This window comes from Scleropages formosus, chromosome 25 (assembly GCF_900964775.1).
Source record: "Scleropages formosus chromosome 25, fSclFor1.1, whole genome shotgun sequence".
Lineage (NCBI taxonomy): Eukaryota > Metazoa > Chordata > Actinopteri > Osteoglossiformes > Osteoglossidae > Scleropages > Scleropages formosus.
In genome coordinates, this window is record NC_041830.1 from 409,397 (window position 1) to 430,539 (window position 21,143).

General features: G+C 45.4%; 1 protein-coding gene across 6 annotated transcripts; it reads left to right on the top strand.

The window, feature by feature from the left end:
* The first annotated feature begins 808 nt into the window (after positions 1-808).
* On the top strand, positions 809-19,802 carry ptges3l (prostaglandin E synthase 3 like). Of its 6 annotated transcripts, XM_018741820.1 has the most exons (17): positions 809-1,057; positions 1,253-1,366; positions 1,485-1,551; positions 1,839-1,937; positions 2,845-2,934; positions 3,278-3,340; positions 14,902-15,033; positions 15,308-15,467; positions 15,710-15,767; positions 15,932-16,088; positions 16,415-16,531; positions 17,265-17,395; positions 17,876-17,942; positions 18,035-18,126; positions 18,366-18,420; positions 18,799-18,893; positions 19,075-19,802. In XM_018741820.1, exons 1-17 carry the CDS (start codon positions 1,029-1,031, stop codon positions 19,202-19,204), a joined length of 1,656 nt encoding a protein of 551 aa, XP_018597336.1. In that variant the 5' UTR covers positions 809-1,028; the 3' UTR covers positions 19,205-19,802. The 6 variants fall into 6 exon arrangements, with proteins under 6 accessions (XP_018597336.1, XP_018597334.1, XP_018597332.1 ...); XM_018741814.2 differs by lacking the exons at positions 809-1,057; positions 1,253-1,366; positions 1,485-1,551; ... (1 more) ...; positions 2,845-2,934; positions 3,278-3,340 and adding an exon at positions 14,483-14,562; XM_018741818.2 differs by lacking the exons at positions 14,902-15,033; positions 15,308-15,467; positions 15,710-15,767; ... (6 more) ...; positions 18,799-18,893; positions 19,075-19,802 and adding exons at positions 6,841-6,869; positions 7,931-7,963 and having other exon boundaries at positions 833-1,057.
* Positions 19,803-21,143: the final 1,341 nt, after the last annotated feature.

Genomic DNA, 21,143 nt, shown 5'->3' on the forward strand with positions numbered 1-21,143 from the left:
AGGACCATGCCATGCACTACATAAAACAACACAAAGCTACCTACACAGACGTGTGCAAACAGCACAAGACAAGGTTCAAGGTTTATTGTCATAGAAAGTAGTGCCGCGTGTACAACTTAGTTAGTACCATGAAATTCTTCTTTGAGTGCTTCTCAAAAAACAATAGATACTGGACAAAACAAAACAATAACAATAAATAATGCTAACAAGAAATAACCCTAACAATAAATAACAATAAATAACAATAGTCAGCCAGAGTACTTAAAACTGAAAATACTTAAGTGTGTGCCAATGTGCTTGCAAGACAGTACAGTAATTAACAAAACAATAAACACAGTGAAAAACAGAAGACTTTACAATATAATAATAAATACTAGTATAAATATACTAATTAGCAGAAAAAAATACAGTTGAGTTGGTCAGTACAGTCTCATGAAATGGTGTTCAGTTGAGTATGGGTGTGTTGGATTTGTCATTTGCACAGTTACACTGACTGGTCATTGAAATGTTTGTGACAAGGCTCGTACTAGACGTGAACATACATGAACAGACGTGTGTGTGCGTACGTGTAGTGTGTGTGGGTTGGTGTCAGTCCAGTCCCTGGGTACTGAGGCACTTGGACCCGCAGCTAATTACTGTATCTATTTAAATGACTTATGCGTTTGTTCAACAAGTATTATTGTGTAAGAAGAGCACTCTGTAAAACTGAATTGAATGGCCAACAGTCAAGTGATAGAGCAAAGCACAATGAAAGCTGTGGGCACATAGCTAAGTTTCATGAGGGGAGTGGAGAAAACTCCAGAAAGTTCTCTGCTGAAAGCTCATGAGGGGGAAGGGGCATAGCAGCAGGCCCTCAGCAGCTGATCCCAGTTACCCTAAATATAGACTCCAGGAACTAAAAGTAGCCCACCAGTAAAAGCAGAGCTGACATTTGGCCAGCTGGTGTGTAGGAGACACAAGAGAAAGACCTCATCTGTGTCCTTTTAAATCTGGTGATCGAATTTGGTGATATCCTACAAACCATCAAAATGCCCAAGATTGTAAGACCTGACAACTGGTATGTAAAAATCTAGCATGCATGGCAATATACTACTGTATATGTCAGATATTTCTGTTGACTGAGGCTGTTTTTACTGTTATTAGGTTTTATATACATTAAGACATTTTGGTACTGTATTTTTGCTGTATGTAATGAAATGCAGAGAATGACCAACTCAGTTTTTTAAAGTATTTAATGTATTTATCAATACAGTCAACCAGCTAAAGCTCTGTGGTTTGACCGAAAGAAATATGTCACCATCAACTTCATGGTGCAGAACAGCAGAGAGCTCCAAGTGGATATACAAGAAAACAAAATGATTTTAAGGTTGGTTGCTTTATTTTTTCACTGTGTTTCGATAATTGTGCAGGGCTACATGATATTGTGCTATATTGCACTGTCCACATTCCAGCAAACAGTAGGATTTCTGTTATGTTCCGAGCAGCTGCAAATCAGAAGACGATGTCAACATCTACAATGAAATTTACTTTTATGACCGGGTGCAAATCCACGTAAGTGTTTCTTTCCAAATGTCCAAACCCAATTATTTTCGAAAGCCTGTCAAAATTAGTGTTTTCTATTAACAGAGCTTTGTAAACTGCATGACTGCAAATCAGTCCTGCTCATTTTCTTTGTAAAAGAGATTATGTTTTATATGTCACACCTAGAGGACAGGCTCCCACATGAACAGTTTGACAATGCACACCTGGCATTTTAAACCAGAGTCATTTGTAATATTCCAGTTACAACTGTAACCTGCAATAGTTCCTACTGCTTGAGCCATGTGTTCTCTAAACAGGACTCCCGCGAGAGGCGACATGAGCGCACCATCAATGTGATCCTGAGAAAAATAAAGGAAAATGATGCATGGCCTCGTTTGACCAAGGATCCTGTCAAGGTCCACAGCAAACATACACATTAAGACAAATTATCATCACTATAAGAACACCTTGAAAAATTACTACTGTAACTACAAAATATCTAATCTTTTGCTCTGGCATTTAATTGTCCTTTAGTGAATAAGAAAAGAGTTAAACATAAAATTGTATGAAATAAAAATAAAATTAATTGTTCTTACCTCGTGGGGGTGCGGTGGCGCAGTGGGTTGGACCGCAGTCCTGCTCTTCCGTGGGTCTGGGGTTCAAGTCCCGCTTGGGGTGCCTTGCGGCAGACTGGCGTCCTGTCCTGGGTGTGTCCCCTTCCCCCTCCGGCCTTACGCCCTGTGTTGCCGGGTAGGCTCCGGTTCCCCGTGACCCCGTAAGGGACGAGCGGTTCTGAAAATGTGTGTGTGTGTGTGTGTTCTTACCTCTGTTCCAAATTTAAACTTCAAGAAAGAGTGCAAGACATAAGGAACCTTTTTAAAGACTTTTTTGGCCCATTTTCACAAAAGACGAATGTTATGCACCTATAAATTCTCTTGACAATGGAAACTTTTGTGGATGCAATAAAATAAAGAATTATGATTACTTTTTGTTCTGGGAGCAAAACACAAAAAGGAAAACTGCATTAAAACAACATAAACTTGAAGGGTTCAGCGTATTCATTGGTCACTCTCACTCTGATCTGACCTCCTGCTGCTCAATATTTGTAGGAAGTTCTCAGAGTGTGTAAAGATGCTAAGAGGGAGGATGAGCAGACCTGCATTTTTATTGTCTTAAGAGCCCTACACTTAGTCTTAAGAGCCCTCCACTGTTATTTTGTTCAGTTTCTTGCAACCTCTTGCCCTGTGTACTTTCAGTGAGAAAATCTAGTGTAGAATCTGAAAAATAGATTGAGTTACGCTGTAAGCACATGTCCTGTTACAGCCCAGCTGGTTGTCCGTGGACTTCGATAACTGGAGAGACTGGGAGCAGGAGGAAGAAGAAGGCATGGCACAGTACGGGGATTACATGGATGTAAGTATCACTGCCCTCTTGGTTTAAGGTGGATCAGGGAGCCAATGCTAACCCTCGCATCTTCCATCTACTTCTGAAGAACATGCTTTTTTCTAAAAGTGACTTGGAAATATCAGCTCACATGCAGTAAATGCCTAAAATAAAAGAGAGATCATCAACACTTACCTCATACACACAGTTAACTAAATGAGGGATTGTGTTGGACAGTGTTGTGATAAAGTATTTACCCCCATTTCTCTTTCTATGCCATTAAATTTGATTCAGCCTGATTCCCCAGGTTCTTGTACAAGATACTCACACATAGAACAGTGTTCATATACATCTGCATGTTTTTTCTCCACAGATGCTCAAAAATATGACTAAGAAAGGAGAACCACCTGCAATGGATGACCTTGATGACTTGGATGTAAGCACACACATCTCTCACCTAAAAAGTATCCATCCATCCATCTTCCTCCGCTTATCCGGGACCGGGTCGCGCGGGCAGTAGCCCGAGCAGAGCCCCCAGACTTCCCTCTCCCCACACACCTCCTCCAGCTCCTCTGGGGGAACCCCAGGGCGTTCCCAGGCCAGCTGGGAGACGTAGTCTCTCCAATGTGTCCTGGGTCTGCCCCGAGGTCTCTTCCCAGTGGGATATGCCCGGAACACCTCACCAGGTTCCTCTCGATGCGGAGGAGCAGCGGCTCTACTCCGAGCTCCTCCCGGGTGACTGAGCTCCTCACCCTATCCTTAAGGGTGCGCCAAGCCACTCTGCGGAGGAAACTCATTTCTGCCGCTTGTATCCGCGATCTCATTCTTTCGGTCATGATCCAAAGTTCATGACCATAGGTGAGGGTAGGAACGTAGATCGACCAGTAAATTGAGAGCTTCACCTTACGACTCAGCTCCTTCTTCACCACAACAGACCGGTACAATGACCGCATTACTGCGGACGCTGCACCGATCCGTCCGTCAACCTGCCGCTCCGTTTTTCCCTCACTCGTGAACAAGACCCCGAGATACTTAAACTCCTCCACTTGAGGGAGCAACTCCCCCCTAACCCGGAGGGGGCAATCCACCTTTTTCCGACTGAGAACCATGGCCTCGGATTTGGAGGTGCTGATTCTCACCCCTGCCGCTTCGCACTCGGCTGCAAACCTCTCCAGTGCACACTGCAAGTCTTGATTCGATAAAGCCAACAGGACCACATCATTCGCAAAAAGCAGAGACAAGATCCTGCGGCCACCAAAACAGACACCCTCCGTTCCCTGGCTGCGCCTAGAAATTCTGTCCATGAAGATAATGAACAGAATCGGTGACAAAGGGCAGCCCTGGCGGAGTCCAACACGCACCGGGAACAGGTCTGACTTACTGCCGGCAATGCGAACCAAGCTGCTGCTCCGGTCATACAGGGAACGAACAGCCCGTAGCAGTGAGCCCTGAACCCCATAATCCCGAAGTACCCCCCACAGGATGCCACGAGGGACACGGTCGAATGCCTTCTCCAGGTCCACAAAACACATATGGACTGGTTGGGCAAACTCCCATGAACCCTCCAACACCCGAGTGAGGGTATAGAGCTGGTCCAGTGTTCCACGGCCAGGATGAAAACTGCATTGCTCCTCCTGAATCCAAAGTTCGACTATCGGTCGGACTCTCCTCTCCAGTACCCCGGCATAGACTTTCCCAGGGAGGCTAAGGAGTGTGATCCCCCTATAGTTGGAACACAATCTCCGGTCCCCCTTCTTAAAAAGAGGGACCACCACCCCGGTCTGCCAGTCCAGAGGCACCGTTCCCGAGCTCCACGCAATGCTGCAGAGGCGTGTCAGCCAAGACAGCCCCACAACATCCAGAGACTTGAGAAACTCGGGGCGGATCTCATCCACTCCCGGAGCCTTGCCACAGAGGAGTTTTTTGACTACCTCAGCAACTTCAGCCAGGGTAATGGACGAGTCCCCCTCCGAGTCCCCAGGCTCAGCTTCCTCTACGGGAGGCGTGTCGCAGGGATTGAGGAGATCCTCAAAGTACTCCTTCCACCACCCGAGGACATCCTCAGTTGAGGTCAGCAGCGCACCACTTCCACTGTAGAAAGTGTTGGCGGAACACCGCTTCCCCCCTCTGAGTTGCCGGACGGTTTGCCAGAATCTCTTTGAGGCCGATCAAAAGTCTTCCTCCATGGCCTCACCGAACTCCTCCCAAGCCCGGGTTTTTGCCGCGGCGACTGCCAGAGCCGCGTTCCGTCTGGCCCGCCGGTACCCGTCAGCTGCTTCAGGAGTCCCATGAGCCAGCCAGGCCCGATAGAACTCCTTCTTCAGCTTGACGGCATCCCTTACCTCCGGTGTCCACCACCGTGTTTGGGGATTGCCGCCGCGACAGGTGCCGGAGACTTTACGGCCGCAGCTCCGAACCGCCGCCCCGACAATGGAGGTTTGGAACATAGTCCATTCAGACTCAATGTCCCCAGTCTCCCTCGGGACCTGGTTGAAGCTCTGTCGGAGGTGGGAGTTGAAGACCTCTCTGACAGGGGCCTCCACCAAACGTTCCCAACAGACCCTCACTATGCGTTTGGGCCTGCCAGGTCTGTCCAGCTTTTTCCCCCGCCATCGAATCCAACTCACCACCAGGTGGTGATCAGTTGACAGCTCAGTCCCTCTCTTCACCCAAGTGTCCAAGACATATGGCCGAAGATATGTGTCACTGTCGCTGCCCACATGGGCGTTAAAGTCCCCCAGTAGAACGACAGAGTCCCCAGTGGGAGCGCTTTCCAGCACACCCCCAGGGACTTCAAAAAGGCCGGGTACTCTGCACTGCCGCTAGGCGCATAAGCACAAACGACAGTGAGAGACCGTTCCCTGACCCGAAGGCGCAGGGAGACGACCCTCTCATTCACCGGGGTAGACTCCAACACATTGCGGCTGAACTGGGGGGCTATTAATAAGCCCACACCCGCCCGCCGCCTCTCACCCTGAGCAATGCCAGAATAGTGGAAAGTCCACCCTTGATCAAGAAGAGTGGTTCCAGAACCCAAGCTGTGAGTGGAAGTGAGCCCGACTATATCTGGACGGTATCTCTCAACCTCCTGCACTAGCTCAGGCTCCCTCCCCGCCAGTGAGGTGACATTCCAAGTCCCAAAAGCCAGAGTTGGCGCCCGAGGTTTGGGTCGGCTGGGCACTCGGCCCCGACCACCACCCAAATCACAACACACCAGCCCCTTACGGCCTCTCCGGCAGGTGGTGAGCTCACCGAAGAGCGGCTCCACGTCTTGACTTCGGGCTGAGCCCCCGTGGGCATAGACCTGGCCACCAGGCGCTCGCATGCGACCCCCCCCCAGGCCTGGCTCCAGGGTGGGGCCCCGCTGACCCCATACCGGGCGGGGTAAACGAGAACCTTGATTTTATAGTCATAAGGGGGTTTTGAACCGCACTTTGTCTTGTCTGTCACCCAGGACCTGTTTGCCATGGGAGACCCTACCAGGGGCGTATAGCCCCAGGCAACATAGCTCCTGAGATCATTCAGGCACTCAAACTCCTCCACCACGTTAAGGTGGCAGTTTGAGGAGGGGACCTAAAAACTAAAAAACAAAAAATCTTTTTGCTTAAATTACAGTTCATTAAATAGTTATTATTAGTTATTTTATTATTATTAGATATATTTACAGTATATTCTGACTGAGAGATATCTATTTAGAAGAAAGCAACTAGGAGTAGCATGGCAGTGCAGCAGGTAGCATGGTGATGCTAAATTGCTTGCCTTGCGTTCGTGTGGCTACCTTGAAATGAACTGGTGTCCTGTCCAGAATGTACCCCCCTGGCCTTGCAGCCATTGATTCCAAGATAGACTGTGGACCCCACAGACCTGACCAGGACGAGAAAAAGTGAGAGAGAACTGAACTGGTGTGTTTCCTAATTGCCTTTTCTTTATTTTTAGGACGACTGACACTGTTGAAATAAAACCAGGTAAACTAAGGTAAACCTTAAAGTTGTATCATGTTATTTATGTAGCGTGTTGCACCTGCTGCACTGTTCCAGACATACTGCTGCACAACTTGTGTTAAAAAAAATACAGTAGTAACTCTTTTTTCAAAGCAGAATAAATGCAGTTACAACTTATAAGTGCCTTATGTGTTGTGTTCTAAATAGTTCACTTGCTACCAGAACCGTTTTCGTGAAATAGTAAAAGCGCTATGCATTGTAGAACATTCTTTAACTCTCTCTTTCCATGCATTTCTTACAGTTCTGTCCTCCATCTAATGTGTGCTCACTAATGGCTTCTTCAGGAATACAAGGCAAAGTTCTGTCATGTTAAAAACAAAAAGACCCCACTGGTTCCCGATGGACTACGCTAGTGACTGCACAGTCGAGACCTGGTCTGCACCATTTGGCATTGCGTCACTGTTGGGTTGAGACCTGTCTCACGCTCTTAGCTCCTTGGTTACCAGCAGTGAGATGTGTGACCCATGGCAGAGTGCTGGAAATGAAATTAGCCTTGAAGCATCAAAGCAGGCTTGACGGGACCTACGACCTGAAGTCTGACCCAAACCTCCTAGACCTGACTGTGGCGGAAATAGTTTGGCATAAGGGTTTTTGTTACTTTTCCATTACCTTTGTATTTTCTTGTTGAAACTTTATTGATAATCTTGTGTTTTCTTAACAAAACTACTTACTTAAATGTTGCTCATTCATTGAATGGTATGTCCAAATGTGATTCATTGTTCATCCCAGTGTTTGTTTGTATGAAAGTAATTTCAAAAGTTCTGAAACAATCAGTTTTTCCCCCAGTAAAAGCACATGCAAATTAATTTCCAAGATGTTGTCTCATGTCACTCACTCATCGTACAGAGCCAGTATATCCAGGAAACAAAGAAACTGGAATTAATGTTAATTAATGAGTTAACTGTTTATAGTATATGTATATTTGCCCTAATTTTAGATTACCGACTTAGTAAGTTAGCTATGTAGGTCTAAAAATTGTCCTTATGTCTAGTGTTGTATGTTTATATTTATGCTTATTTACACAGCACCGTGGTCCTGCGAGACACGACATTTCGTCCCACTGTATGTCCACACATGTAGTGGAATGACAATAAAGCTCGACTCGACTCGACTCGATGTTTCATGAACTTACTTTGATTGTATTAAATATCAAAGTATAAAATGAAACAGTGGTTTGGACAGGAATACAAGACAAAGAATAATAATTACCATGTGAGAGGAACTTACCTGCTAGAAAGAAGGTGATCTGTTTGGATGGGCCACTGAGTTGAGACAAAGCCATCAAAGATCATCAAAAATCACTGTATTACTCACTCTGCGCCCCCAAAAGCCCACCTGATTTGTTCACTTTGGTTGTTGCCACATCCTCAAGATGCATAAAGATTAAGATGCTGGACATTTTGCTGGATTTTTGGTCTACACCCTTTGACAGGTCATCATCTTTTGGTAGCCTTGAGACGATCTGCTTGTTTTTATCTATTTTTTTTTTAGTGAGACATAAGCCTGTATAAGAGTAACTGTCAATATAGATGAAGAGTTGTCCCTAGGGAGCATCACAAAAAGAGCACCTGATGCCGATGTCTTTTTTAACTCTTTGAATAAAACATATACTTGAGAAACAGATTAGCTCCACAGCAGAGGAGCGCGGATCCATGTGTGGGGTGGCAGGGGTTAAAGAAGGTTTTTGGTTTTTTAACAGCATGATGACACTTGAAGGCATCTGATCCAAAACTGTGGCAAATTCCTTTGGTGTAACAGCTATTTAATATTTACTCAGGAATTCATCATAGCGCATTAAATGCCCACTAGAATTGAAGAGCTGTTCCACCAGTAAAATCATGTTGTTTTGAACCCAGTTTTCTGGAAACAAGACTTGTCTTTATACAGAATATCCCTGTTGTTCCAGATGACATATTTATATGGAGAGAAGTTGTGTTTATAAGCTAGTGACCAGGCCAAGAGCACCTGTTTATGGAAATGTGACAATTTGATGGGGATTTTACTAACACTGACTGTCATTTCTGAAGGAATGGCGCCGCGAATGGCCGCCTCGGTGTGGAGCTCCACAGTTGTTTTACTGTTTTTGTTAGTTTGCCCTGTCTTTAGTTATACTCCTACAATCAGTTTTACCAAGAACTGTTGAACATTCGGCAGTACACACCACCCAACATTTTACCGGTTTTCGATAAATTATTCTGACGTTTTGCTGGACATTGTTAGTCGGAGGTGCAACGCCGCTGCTCAAGCGCTCCAAAACGCGCAAGCGTGGAAAGCGAGCTGGCGCCCTAATAAAGCTCCGAAAGCGTGGCTTTAGAACAGCGCTGCCTAGTATCCATCTGGCGAACCTCCGCTCCTTACCCAACAAAATGGACGAACTTTTCCTCCTGTCCCAAAAAAACAAGGACTTATTAAACTCTGCTGCTCTGTGTTTCACGGAAACCTGGATGAATGAAGCCATTCCGGACAGCGCGCTACATCTGCCGGGCTTCCAGCTGTTCAGAGCGGATCGCGACGCGGAATCAGCGGGGAAATCACGTGGCGGTAGGACATGCTTCTACATCAACGAAAGGTGGTGTACAGATGTAACAGCGTTGAAGAAGATGCGCTGTCCCGACCTAGGCTAGAAGCGCTCTTCATCAACTGTAAGCCTTCTACTCGCCGCGGGAGTTTTCCTCGTTCATCCTCGTAAGTGTTTACATTCCACCGCAAGCGTGTGTGAGCGCAGCGCTGCAACAGCTGGGCGATCAGATCACAGACACAGAGCAAAAACACCCTGACTCTGGTGTTATAATCGTTCTCGGGGACTTTAAAGCAAATCTCTCCCGTGAACTGCCGAAAATACAGACAGCACGTTACATGTCCTACCAGAGACAGTAATAATATACTGGACCACTGTTACACCATAAAGGATGCATATCACTCTGTCCCCCGGGCAGCTTTGGGGCTCTCTGATCACTACCTGGTTCATCTTATACTAACCTACAGGCAGAAACTGAAATCAGCTAAACCTGTAATAAGGACTGTTAAAAGATGGACTGAGGAAGCAGAGCAGGATTTACAAGCCTGCTTGGAGTGCACTGATTGGGGTATTTTTGAGGCTGCTGCTAGCGATCTGGATGAGCTCACAGACTCTGTAACATCATATATCAGTTTCTGTGAGGATATGTGCATCCCTACCAGGACTCGTTTAACATACAACGACGACAAACTGTGGTTCACTGCAAAACTCAGACAGCTTCGTCAGGCCAAAGAAGACGCCTACAAGACTGGGGACAGAGTCTTGTATAAACAGGCCAAAAACACACTGGCAAAGGAGATCAGAGTGGCTAAGAGAAACTACTCTGAAAAGCTGAAGAAACAGTTTTCAGCCAACGATCCTGCATCAGTGTGGTAAGGCCTGAAAGACATCACCAATTACAAGACATCACCCCCCAGCACCGTATCAACTCAACAACTGGCCGACTTTCAAACCCTGTCTCACACCCTCTGACCCTCTCTCCACGCATCAATTAACACCTCCAGTAACCCCCACCTTCCCCCCTCCTGCACCTTTGATCTGTGAAGAGGAGGTGTGTCGGGTCTTCCGAAAACAGAAGACAAGGAAAGCACCAGGCCCAGACGGTGTCTCACCAGTCTGCCTAAAAACCTGTACTGACCAGCTGGCCCCTATCTTCACAAAGATCTTCAACAGATCACTGGAGCTGTACGAAGTCCCTTCCTGCTTCAAATGCTCCACCATCATCCCCATTCCGAAGAAACCCAAAATCACAGGACTTAATGACTACAAACCTGTCGCCTTAACGTCTGTGGTCATGAAGTCACTTGAAAGACTGGTGTTGGCCTACCTGAAGGACATCACTGGACCCTTGCTGGACCCCCTGCAGTTTGCTTATCGAGCAAACAGGTCTGTGGATGATGCAGTCAACATGGGACTGCACTACATCCTGCAACATCTGGACAAACCATGGACTTATGCGAGGATCCTGTTCGTGGACTTCAGCTCGGCCTTCAACACCATCATCCCACACCTCCTCCTGTCCAAATTAACCCAACTCTCTGTGCCCACCTCCATCTGTCGGTGGATCACCAACTTCCTGACAGACAGGCAGTAGCTAGTGAGGCTGGGAAAATGTTCATCCAATACTCGCACAATCAGTACTGGCGCCCCCCAGGGATGTGTGCTCTCCCCACTGCTCTTCTCCCTGTACACCAATGACTGCACCGCTAAAGACCCCTCTGTCAAACTCCTGAAGTTTGCAGACGACACCACACTCATCGGCCTCATCCGGGATGGTGACGAGTCTGCTTACAGACAGGAGGTCCAAGAGCTGGCTGTCTGGTGCAGTCATAACAACCTGGAGCTGAACACGCTCAAAACAGTGGAGATGATCGTAGACTTTAGGAGAAACGCCTCAGCATTACTGTGTGTGTGTGTGTGTGTGTGTGCCTCAGCATTATCCCCACTCACCATCATGAACAGCACTGTGGCAACAGTGGAGTCATTCAGGTTTCTGGGCACCACCATCTCACAGGACCTGAAGTGGGAGTTCCACATAGACTCCATTGTGAAGAAGGCCCAGCAGAGGTTGTACTTCCTTCGCCAGCTGAGGAAGTTCAACCTGCCACAGGAGCTACTGATGCAATTCTACTCTGCAGTCGTCGAGTCTGTCCTCTGCACTTCTATAACTGTCTGGTTCGGCTCAGCTACAAAATCAGACATCAGTAGATTACAGCAGATAGTTTGGACTGCTGGAAGAATCATCAGCACATCCCCCCAGCTCTCCAAGAACTGCACTCGTCCAGAGTCAGTAAAAGGGCTAGCAAAATCATTCTAGACCCCTCACATCCAGGCCACTTCCTCTTCGAACCTTTGCCATCTGGCCAGCGCTACAGAGCACTGAGCACCAGGACAGCCAGGCACAAGAAAAGTTTCTTTCCTCAGGCCATTTACCTCATGAACACCTAAATGCCCCTAGAGAGTAAACTGGTGCAGTACACAACGCTATTTATACTTTTATTTATCACATCATATCTTTTATTTACATTCCCTTGCATTTGTATAGAACATACCTGTACATACATACAATGTCTAGTGACTATTTTTGTATATTGGGTACTTTATATTTTTATATATTTTTTATCTTTCATTCACATATTCTATCTCCTCATCTGTGTCTTGTCACTGTCATTCTGTCTGTGCTGTGGAAGTTTCTGTCACCAAGACAAATTCCTTGTATGTGTGAACATACTTGGCAATAAAGCTCGTTCTGATTCTGATTCTCTAATTCTGAGAAATCGCAGGCCACCTATCTTAAAGAAGACATAATGAGGGATGAGATTCCAAATAGAGGATGGAGTATTAAAGAATTGTTTTAGCCACTTTATTTTAAAGGTGTTATTCAGTCTTGCAAAGTCAAGGAAATCCATACCCCTACATGCGTATGTGTTCATTATTACACATTTTTAACATAATGTGTCCCGTGTTGTCAGCTTAGGCTCCGGCTTGCCGTGACCCTGCTCAGGACAAGCGATTTCAGCAAATATGTGTGCGTGTGCGTGCGTGCGCATGTGTGTGTGTGTCCTGTTCTTCCATGCAATATTGAAAAGAGTTGCAGTGCCCTGTTTCACAGGTAGGGTGGACACATTGTCTGAACTACTTGTCCGATACAGGGTCGCAGGGAGCTGGAGCCTAAGCCGGCAACACGGGGCGAAAGGCTGGAGGGGGAGGGGACACACCCAGGACAGGAAACCAGTCCGTCACAAGGCACCCCAAGCAGGACTCGAACCCCTGACCCACCAGAGAGCAGGACCCGGTCCAACCCACCGCGCCACCACCGTGCCACCGGTAGGGTGGGCAATACAGATAAAACTGCATGAGGGATAATAAGGGCTCTCTTGTTTAGTTTATTAATTTAGCCAATGAGCACTATGTTATGTTACAGCCTACACCTTATTTACCCAAGGTGACTTACACTGAGTCACTCATCTATATATCAGCAAGACACACTCCCCTCTGCAACTCACACACAATATGGGTACCTTGAGTCACAAATCTGATTGAACAGCATGTCTTTGGACTGTGCAAGGAAACCAGAGCACCTGATAGAAACCCAAAGAGACATGGGGAGCACATGCAGATTCCACACAGACTGAACAGTAATCAAACCCACACCCTCTCACACTACCCAGGCATTGTGAGACAGCAGCACTATCTGCTGTGCCACCCAGATGTTGTGAAACCACACTCAGTGCCTTAGAGGAAGGTGCATACCACTGTTTACATTACATCTATTTAACAGTGAATTAGCAATACTTTGATGCCAGCTCTGTTTGATATTAACAAGCCTTCATTTCTCAGCATGTGAACAGATGTTTATGACACACTTACTAGTACTACAGCAGGAGGGGGATTCGAACCAGTAACCTTCAGATTAGGGCTCGGACCAGGGTGGCATGAGAAAACGTGGGTTCAATTCTCACTGAGTCTGTGTAGAGTTTGCATGTTCTCCCTATGTCTGTGTGGGTTTCCTCTGGGTGCTCCAGTTTCCTCCCACAGTCCAAAGACATGTTGTTCAGGTTCCCCCATAGTATGTGAGTGACAGAGAGATTGTGTTCCACTGATGTATGGATGAGTGACCCATTGTAAGTAGTATAGCTAGCAGTGTAAGTCACTGTGGTGAATAAGGTGTGTGGGCTGATAATGCTATCTAGTGTTCATTGGAAGTTGCTTTGGAGAAAAGCATCTGATAAATGTGTTTCCTTCAAAGTTGTGTTTTATAAGAAGACAAAAACATGATTTTAAATAAAACAGAAAAACAGCTATTGTGATATTTTGAGTCTTTCATTCGGATTTAAATTGTACTATGATATTACATTTTGTATGAAACATACATAAATATAAACAAGATTATACACAGACATGATGCAAAGAAGAACTGTAATGACATCCCCCCCCACCACCCTTTTTTGGAAGGGTTCACTAGCATGATGAATACAACAACTTGTTAACTCGTAAAGCGTGGTGGTACCCTGGGGGAGCAGCAGGTAGCGGAGGGGACCCGAAGGGTGCAGGTTCGAATCCCACCTCCACAGTACCCTTCAGCAGGGTACATACACACACTCAGTGAAATTGTGGTGAACCAGAGCCTAATCCAGCAACATAGGGCTGGGGGGGACACCCAGGACGGGGCGCCAGTCCATCGCAAGGCATCCCAAGCGGGACTCGAACTAGACCCGCTAGATTGAGAGCAGGACCAGTCAAACCCACCGCGCCCCCTACCGTCAAATACTTCAGTAAAAATTACCCAACTGTATAAATGGGTAAATTATTGTAGGCAGCTGACACTGTGAGCGTCTTTTTTGCGGAAAAAAACGTCAGATAAAGGAATGAATGCAAACGTAAAGTAAATGTGTAATGGGCGCGCGCGGTGCCATTGCTGTATAGAGCACCCGGGAAACTCGTGCGTCCGCCGCACGGTCTGTCCCCTCGTGGCACCTGTACAGATCCGTCAGCAACGCAGCGCCGTAAAGAAACGCCGTCATGCAACGTAGCGCCATAACGAAGTGCCGTCGCGTAACGCAGCAACGCAGCGCCGTGTCTGCTCTTCTGCCGTCGGACATGGCTTTCCAGTGTCAGAGAGACTCGTATGTGCAAGAGGTAAATGGAGAGGATGTGCGCCTCAGCTATTTAAATCCTCACCAAGCTCGCGGAAACGCTGACTTATACTTTGGATTAATTACTCCGTGGTATGACGTGTCTGTTTGGAAACTGACGATACAATGAATGACGAACAATGACGTCGTTGGTCCTAAGTTACATGATGATGATGATGCCATCATCATCATCATGTCTCGTGTAACTCTGACTGCTTCAGTACAAGCAGACTGTACGAATGCCAAGATGCAAGCACAAGTGACCGAGTGAATTATGGCATTGCCAGGTAAAACCAATGAGTTACTGCTGAGCTGACTCTTCTGTTACTGCCACACTTTTCAGTTTGTCACCACTGTGGTGTCCTGTTCTCCCTGTGAACTGAGCCTGGAGAGAGCCAGTGGCAAGAAGGAGAAGGTGAAGGGCTTCGAGGTCATCCTGAAGGACACAGTTCTCTTCCCTGAAGGAGGTGGTCAGGTATTGTCAAGGTCAAGGTGGTGAAATGGTGAACAAGTGGTCTTTTTTGCCTTTACCTATGACACTTTGGGGAAATAAGTTTCTCCAGTTACCTTTCACAACGACTTGGTAACTGCAGGTGGGTGGGCACGGTTGGTAGTGTTAAATCTCCACTCCTGAATTGTCGGAAGTGTGTAGTTCATGCTCTGCAGCTACCCTGTCACCCTGGAGACAGCTGAGGTTCAATACATGGTGTGTCTGTGCACGTGTATGAGAGACCTGTTGCAACCTGTAGCCAGATGACCGCGGGACACTCGGGGGAGTACCGGTCCTGAGAGTGACCAGGAGGGGGGCAGAAGCTGTGCATTTTGTGGCCTCTGCAGTGGAGGTTGGATCCAGCATCCAGCTGAAGGTCGACTGGGACCGCAGATTTGACCACATGCAGCAACATTCAGGTGAGACCAAGGAAGAGCCTGAACCTTCTGTGTACATGAAAGATCTGTGTAGTTTTTCCATCACATTTGTGTCTTGTGTGATCACGGATGATGTGCCCTTGTGAGCAGCTCTGAATGTAGTCGTATAGTGCAGTAATTGTTTTGGTCTGTAACATAAGAGCATCGCTTTACTGTATAAGACATGCAGGCCCATTAAATAACAGTAAATGTGAGATTAATTTATTAAATGTGTCAAACTTCAGGTCAGCATCTCATCACAGCCCTAGCGGACAGTACGTTTGGGTACAAGACCACTTCCTGGTAAGCAGTGGTATTAGTCTTGCTGTAAGCTTGGGGTAGGCTTTCCAAAAACAGTTCTGACGATTGTCTTTGACTGAATAACTGTCAGCAAAGGTCCAAAACTTTGTTTTGTTCCCGCAGTACTTTGCGCAACCTTTGCATTAAATTATACCATCCCACTACAGGGAGCTTGGACGTCAATACTCGACGATCGAGCTCAATACGGCTATGGTGAAGGCTGGAGAAGTGGAGGCCCTGGAGAACGCTGTCAATGACAAGATCCGAGCCGCTGTTCCCATCACTATAGAGCTGCTCTTTCTGGACGACCCCGCTGTTCAACAGGTCGCGTGTCTCATGAGAAGGGAAGGAAGACAGCAACAAGTGCAGTTTACGTAGCACTCAAACTAAGGGAATTGTTCTTGGACCCAATCTATATTTGCTAGTGGAAGCACACTCCTTGAGGTACTTGCAGTTTTTTGTATACCTAAGCAATTTTTTATTGCTGCCATTTTGGCTACATACACTGCTGAAGGTACTAGAACCAGAGGTGGGTTTGAACTTGGGTCCTCTGATTTCAAGTTGGCTGTGAGAGTGGCTTCAGTTGCTATGCTCCATGCTTCAGGTGAGCAGCGCTTGGATGTTTTATCCCTGTTGCTGTCACTTTACAGGTGAGAAGCCGTGGTCTACCAGACGATCATTCTGGACCCATTCGAATAGTCAACATTGAGGGCATGGATTCCAATATGTGCTGTGGAACCCATGTGTCTAACCTCAGCCACCTGCAGGTGCAGTCCATTGTGCACTGTTGTAACATGGTTCATGATACAGCTATGTTGGCTTTTTTTAGTTTAAAGATTTATGAGATTGCACATTTATAGAGTAGGCAAGGCAGATCCTTAAGTGCAAAGTTTTATTTTCTTGTTAAGGTAGGTAGAGACCATTTATCACAAGCAATAAACCTCACAGCAAAATTCAGTCAAAAAGAAAAGTAGCTTTTATCTGTATTGCCAGAAGGATCTGTTGCTACATTTACATGTATTCATTTAGCAGATGTTTTTCTTTAAAGCAACATAAATCTGAGAAAACAAAACCATATTTTGCCGACAGAAAGATGCACATGCAGACACATAGCACTTGAAATAGTCAGTTAGTGAAATATCACTATTTAACCGTTATACATTACATGGGCAGCTGCATACAGAATTGAAGAGTACTTTTTTCAAAAGACAATGAAGTCTAAAGACATGGTGTTCAGGTTCACCCATAGTGTGTGAGTGACAGAAAGTGTGTGTTCCACTGATGTATGGATGAGTGACCCATTGTAAGTAGCGTACAATATTAGTAGTGTCAGTCACCTTGGTGAATAAGGTGTGTGGGCTTATAACTCATTGCATTCAAGTCGCTTTGGAGAAAAGCATGTGCTGAATGAATAAATGTACATGTAAGTGTAAGATTGTGATTACTGTTTGTATGGTGTCATTTCCCATTTATGTTGTAATTTCCAATGGTGAATTTCAGCTCATAAAGATCCTTGGGACTGAGAAAGGAAAGAAGAACAAAACAAACCTGATATTTATGGCTGGCAACCGAATTCTGAAGTATGTCGAGAAAAGTTACAACAGAGAACGATCACTGACAGACCTTCTCACGTAAGCAGTCAAAACAGTGCTCATAATATTACTTCATCAAAGAACTGGCACTAGTTATTGTTATCACTTTAGTTTCAGTTAATGCTTTTGTCCTAGGTGACTTATGATGTTCGATACCTGTGCAGTGATTTACCCATTCGTACAGCAGGGTACTTCTCTTATACCAGTTTAGAGTAAGTACGTTGACTAAGTGTACAATTCTGATTGTAAGGTGACAGCTGCAACCACTACACTGCTTTCTGGCCCTGCTGCTGCATCCCGTGTTATAATCATGAGTGAATTAGTGTGAGAGAATGGGGCAGTAAAGAAGTACCAAGATGTTAATACACGGATAATCATTTCAGTGGTAGGACTTTATTATTGTGTGATAATGATTCCAGGTACACTATAAAAAGAAATATTGAAGTGTACACCAAGCGAGTGTTCAGTTCGGCAATCTTCATCGTCAGATTTGTGCCTTTGGACTTGTTTTGACTACAGGTCTGGAGTAGATGACCATGTCGAGGCTGTTGAGAAGCTACAGAATGCTGTCAAGGGGCTGCGAAAGGTAAGCTACTCTGGATCAGGACTTTTTCTAGCATTCTCTAGGTATCACTGGAACAGTATCAAAGTTGTTTAATTAATTTGTTTCCTCTCAAGAGTAACCTGAACCTTTTGCGAGATATGGCTGTGCTCATAGCGCAGAATTTCAAGAGTGATCCAAACAGGGGGAACCTGTTCTGCTTACACAGGTGCGTGCGATTTAGTTAATACTGAGGACAGGGGGTAATGTTTTTAGGGGTGAAAGGCATTAACAAAAACCTTAATATTGGTATGGAGTGGAAACTGTCAGATTCTAAGTAACATGAGCTTTCAAAGATTGGTTTAGTCCAAAACTGATCTTCGACTGTCCACTACAGTAGCTCACATTTTCTTTCCCTTCTGCCTCCTGGAAAGAAAATTAATTTTTCCCCTCTTTCTGTATTTGAAGGAAGGATGGCGATGCTGAATTTATGAACATCATAGCCAAAGAAATCGGCACTGAGGTTTGGCTGGTTTTGTACTTGCATTATAGCACTTCTTGGCACGTAAAAACAATTTGAACAAAATACAGTGCTTTTTCTTGTTTTTATCTGGCTCAGAATTTTTGGGATGTGTGAATGGTAAAGTTTACTGCTCTGCAAGAATTGTATGCTTGTGTAAAATCACCATACAATATTGAACCATTAGAAAGCAAAAAAAAAACCAAGTTATCAGTTATGGATGTGAACATTTAAGAAAAACTAGGACTAAAGACCCCTGAGATCCAAAAACATTTTTGGCCCTAAGCTTACTATCCATGGGCAAAGAGACAGACGTGCCACGAAAGCTCAGAAGGAACCCGAGTGCATAACTTCTGTACAATGTGGTTTTTTCTTTTGCAGGATACAATCCTCTTCCTGACAGTGGGGGAAGAGAGAGGTGCAGGGCTTTTTCTTCTGGCAGGACCTGTAGATGTTGTAGACAGGTTGGGACCCAGGTACAATGCACTGAAGCAAGTAGAATCATCATTAGGGAGCTGATTTAGATATGTTACGATAAGCAAGCTGCAATTACTTCATACATATATTTTACCTGAGTATATGAACTTCAAGTAGTGCAGGAGTTAAAGGAAAATGTTTCCAGTTTAAATATCAAGGAGAGACACTATACCTTTGCAGGGTTGCTGAGCTGCTGGAAGGGAAAGGAGCAGGGAAGAAGGGCCGCTTCCAGGGGAAGACCAGTTGCATGGGGCGGAGGGCTGGGGTAAAAGCCCTGTTGCAGGAGCACAGTCAAAACCTCAGGCTGTGAAAGGAGAGGGCAGCAGGATGGTGGTCCAGTACTGCATCACTGCCTATGCTGCATTGCCAAGAAGCACAGACAGAATACAAGTATGGACAGGCACTGGCACACACTCCATACAAATATTGCCAGACATTCAGCTTGTCTTTATAAGGTAGCAGAGCAAAGCTGTACATCTGAGAACTAGTGATGCAGAAGAGATAAAAAGAAAACCAAGGGAAAAAGTTAAGTTTGCAAACTGTAACCAAGTAAGCTAAGCGGAAAGTGAGGAGAGGAAAACGGGAAAACTCCCAATGTGAGGAAGGACATTGAGAGTTTGTACATTGTCTCAAATTTACATTTATATGTACATTTATTCATTTAGCAGATGCTTTTCTCCAAAGTGACATTTCATTTTCTAAGATCATCTCATTTTATAGAAAATTTCTATGCAAATTTAACACATGAAGGTTGATGCTGCTGTGAAATAAAGGATACAGTGAAATGCAGACACAGGCTCAGATAACACTAAGACTGCAGGAAACAAACATAGATTTCAGAATTAGAATCAGAATGAGCTTTATTGCCAAGTATGTTTACACATATATGGAATTTGTTTTGGTGACAAAACTTCCTCAGCACAGACAGAATGACAAGACACAGATAATAAAAAATAGAATAAGTGAATAAAAGATAAATATATAAAATATAAAGTACACCATATACAAAAATACACACTGTACGTATGTATGTACGGGTATGTTATATACAAATTCAAGGGAATGTAAATAAAAGATATGTGATAAATAAAAGTATAAATAGCGTAGTGTATTGCACCAGTTTACTCTCTAGGGGGCTGTTCATGAGGTAGATGGCCTGAGGAAAGAAACTTTTCTTGTGCCTAGCTGTCCTGGTGCTCAGTGCTCTGTAGCGCCGTCCAGACAGCAAATGTTCAAAGAGGAAGTGGCCTGGATGTAAAGGGTCTAGAATGATTTTGCCAGCCCTTTTAATCACTCTGGACGAGTACAGTTCTGAGGGTGGGCGTGTGCCAATGATTCTTTTAGCAGTCCGGACTACCCGCTGTAATCTGCTGATGTCTGATTTTGTAGCTGAGCTGAACCAGACAGTTATGGAAGTGCAGAGGACAGACTCGATGCCTGCAGAGTAGAACTGCATCGGTAGCTCCTGTGGCAGGTTGAACTTCCTCAGCTGGCGAAGGAAGTACAACCTCTGCTGGGCCTTCTTCACAATGGAGTCTATGTGGAACTCCCACTTCAGGTCCTGTGAGATGGTGGTGCCCAGGAACCTGAATGACTCCACTGTTGCCACAGTGCTGTTCAGCCTCACTAGCTACTGCCTGTCTGTCAGGAAGTTGGTGATCCACTGACAGATGGAGGTGGGCCCAGAGAGGTGGGTTGATTTGGACAGGAGGAGGTTTGGGATGATGGTGTTTGAAGGCTGAACTGAAGTCCACGAACAGGATTCTCGCATAAGTCCCTGGTTTGTCTAGATGTTGCAGGATGTAGTGCAGTCCCATGTTGACTGCATCTTCCACAGACCTGTTTGCTCGATAAGCAAACTGCAGGGGGTCCAGCGAGGGTCCAGTGGTGTCCTTCAGGTAGGCCAACACCAGTCTTTCAAAGGAGTTCATGACCACAGACGTCAAGATTCAAGTGTCGTGTACAATAAACAGTTCCTTACACCATACAATGAAATTCTTACTCTGTGAATCCTCAGCCTATGACATAAATTATAAGGACGTAAGGAAAGAAAAACACAAGAATAACTCAAGGCGTAAATCACAAATTTACAAAAAATTACTATTAGTGCAAAGTCACAAATTACAATAATTACTGTTAGTGCAAAAATCCAAGAAATGAGATTATATACATGTATAAAGTGTGCAGTGCGCAATGTAAACATGGAAGTCGTACATGTGCAAAGTCCTGCAGAGGTAGATTGGGTCTGT

Bases quoted from the DNA above. Each gene is read 5' to 3' on its own strand.
- ptges3l (XM_018741820.1), top strand. From the start codon at position 1,029: ATGCCCAAGATTGTAAGACCTGACAACTG. The intron at 3,341-14,901 runs GTAAGCACACAC...CACACTTTTCAG, and splicing joins ATGACCTTGATGACTTGGAT to TTTGTCACCACTGTGGTGTC. The intron at 18,894-19,074 runs GTACAATGCACT...ATACCTTTGCAG, and splicing joins GTAGACAGGTTGGGACCCAG to GGTTGCTGAGCTGCTGGAAG.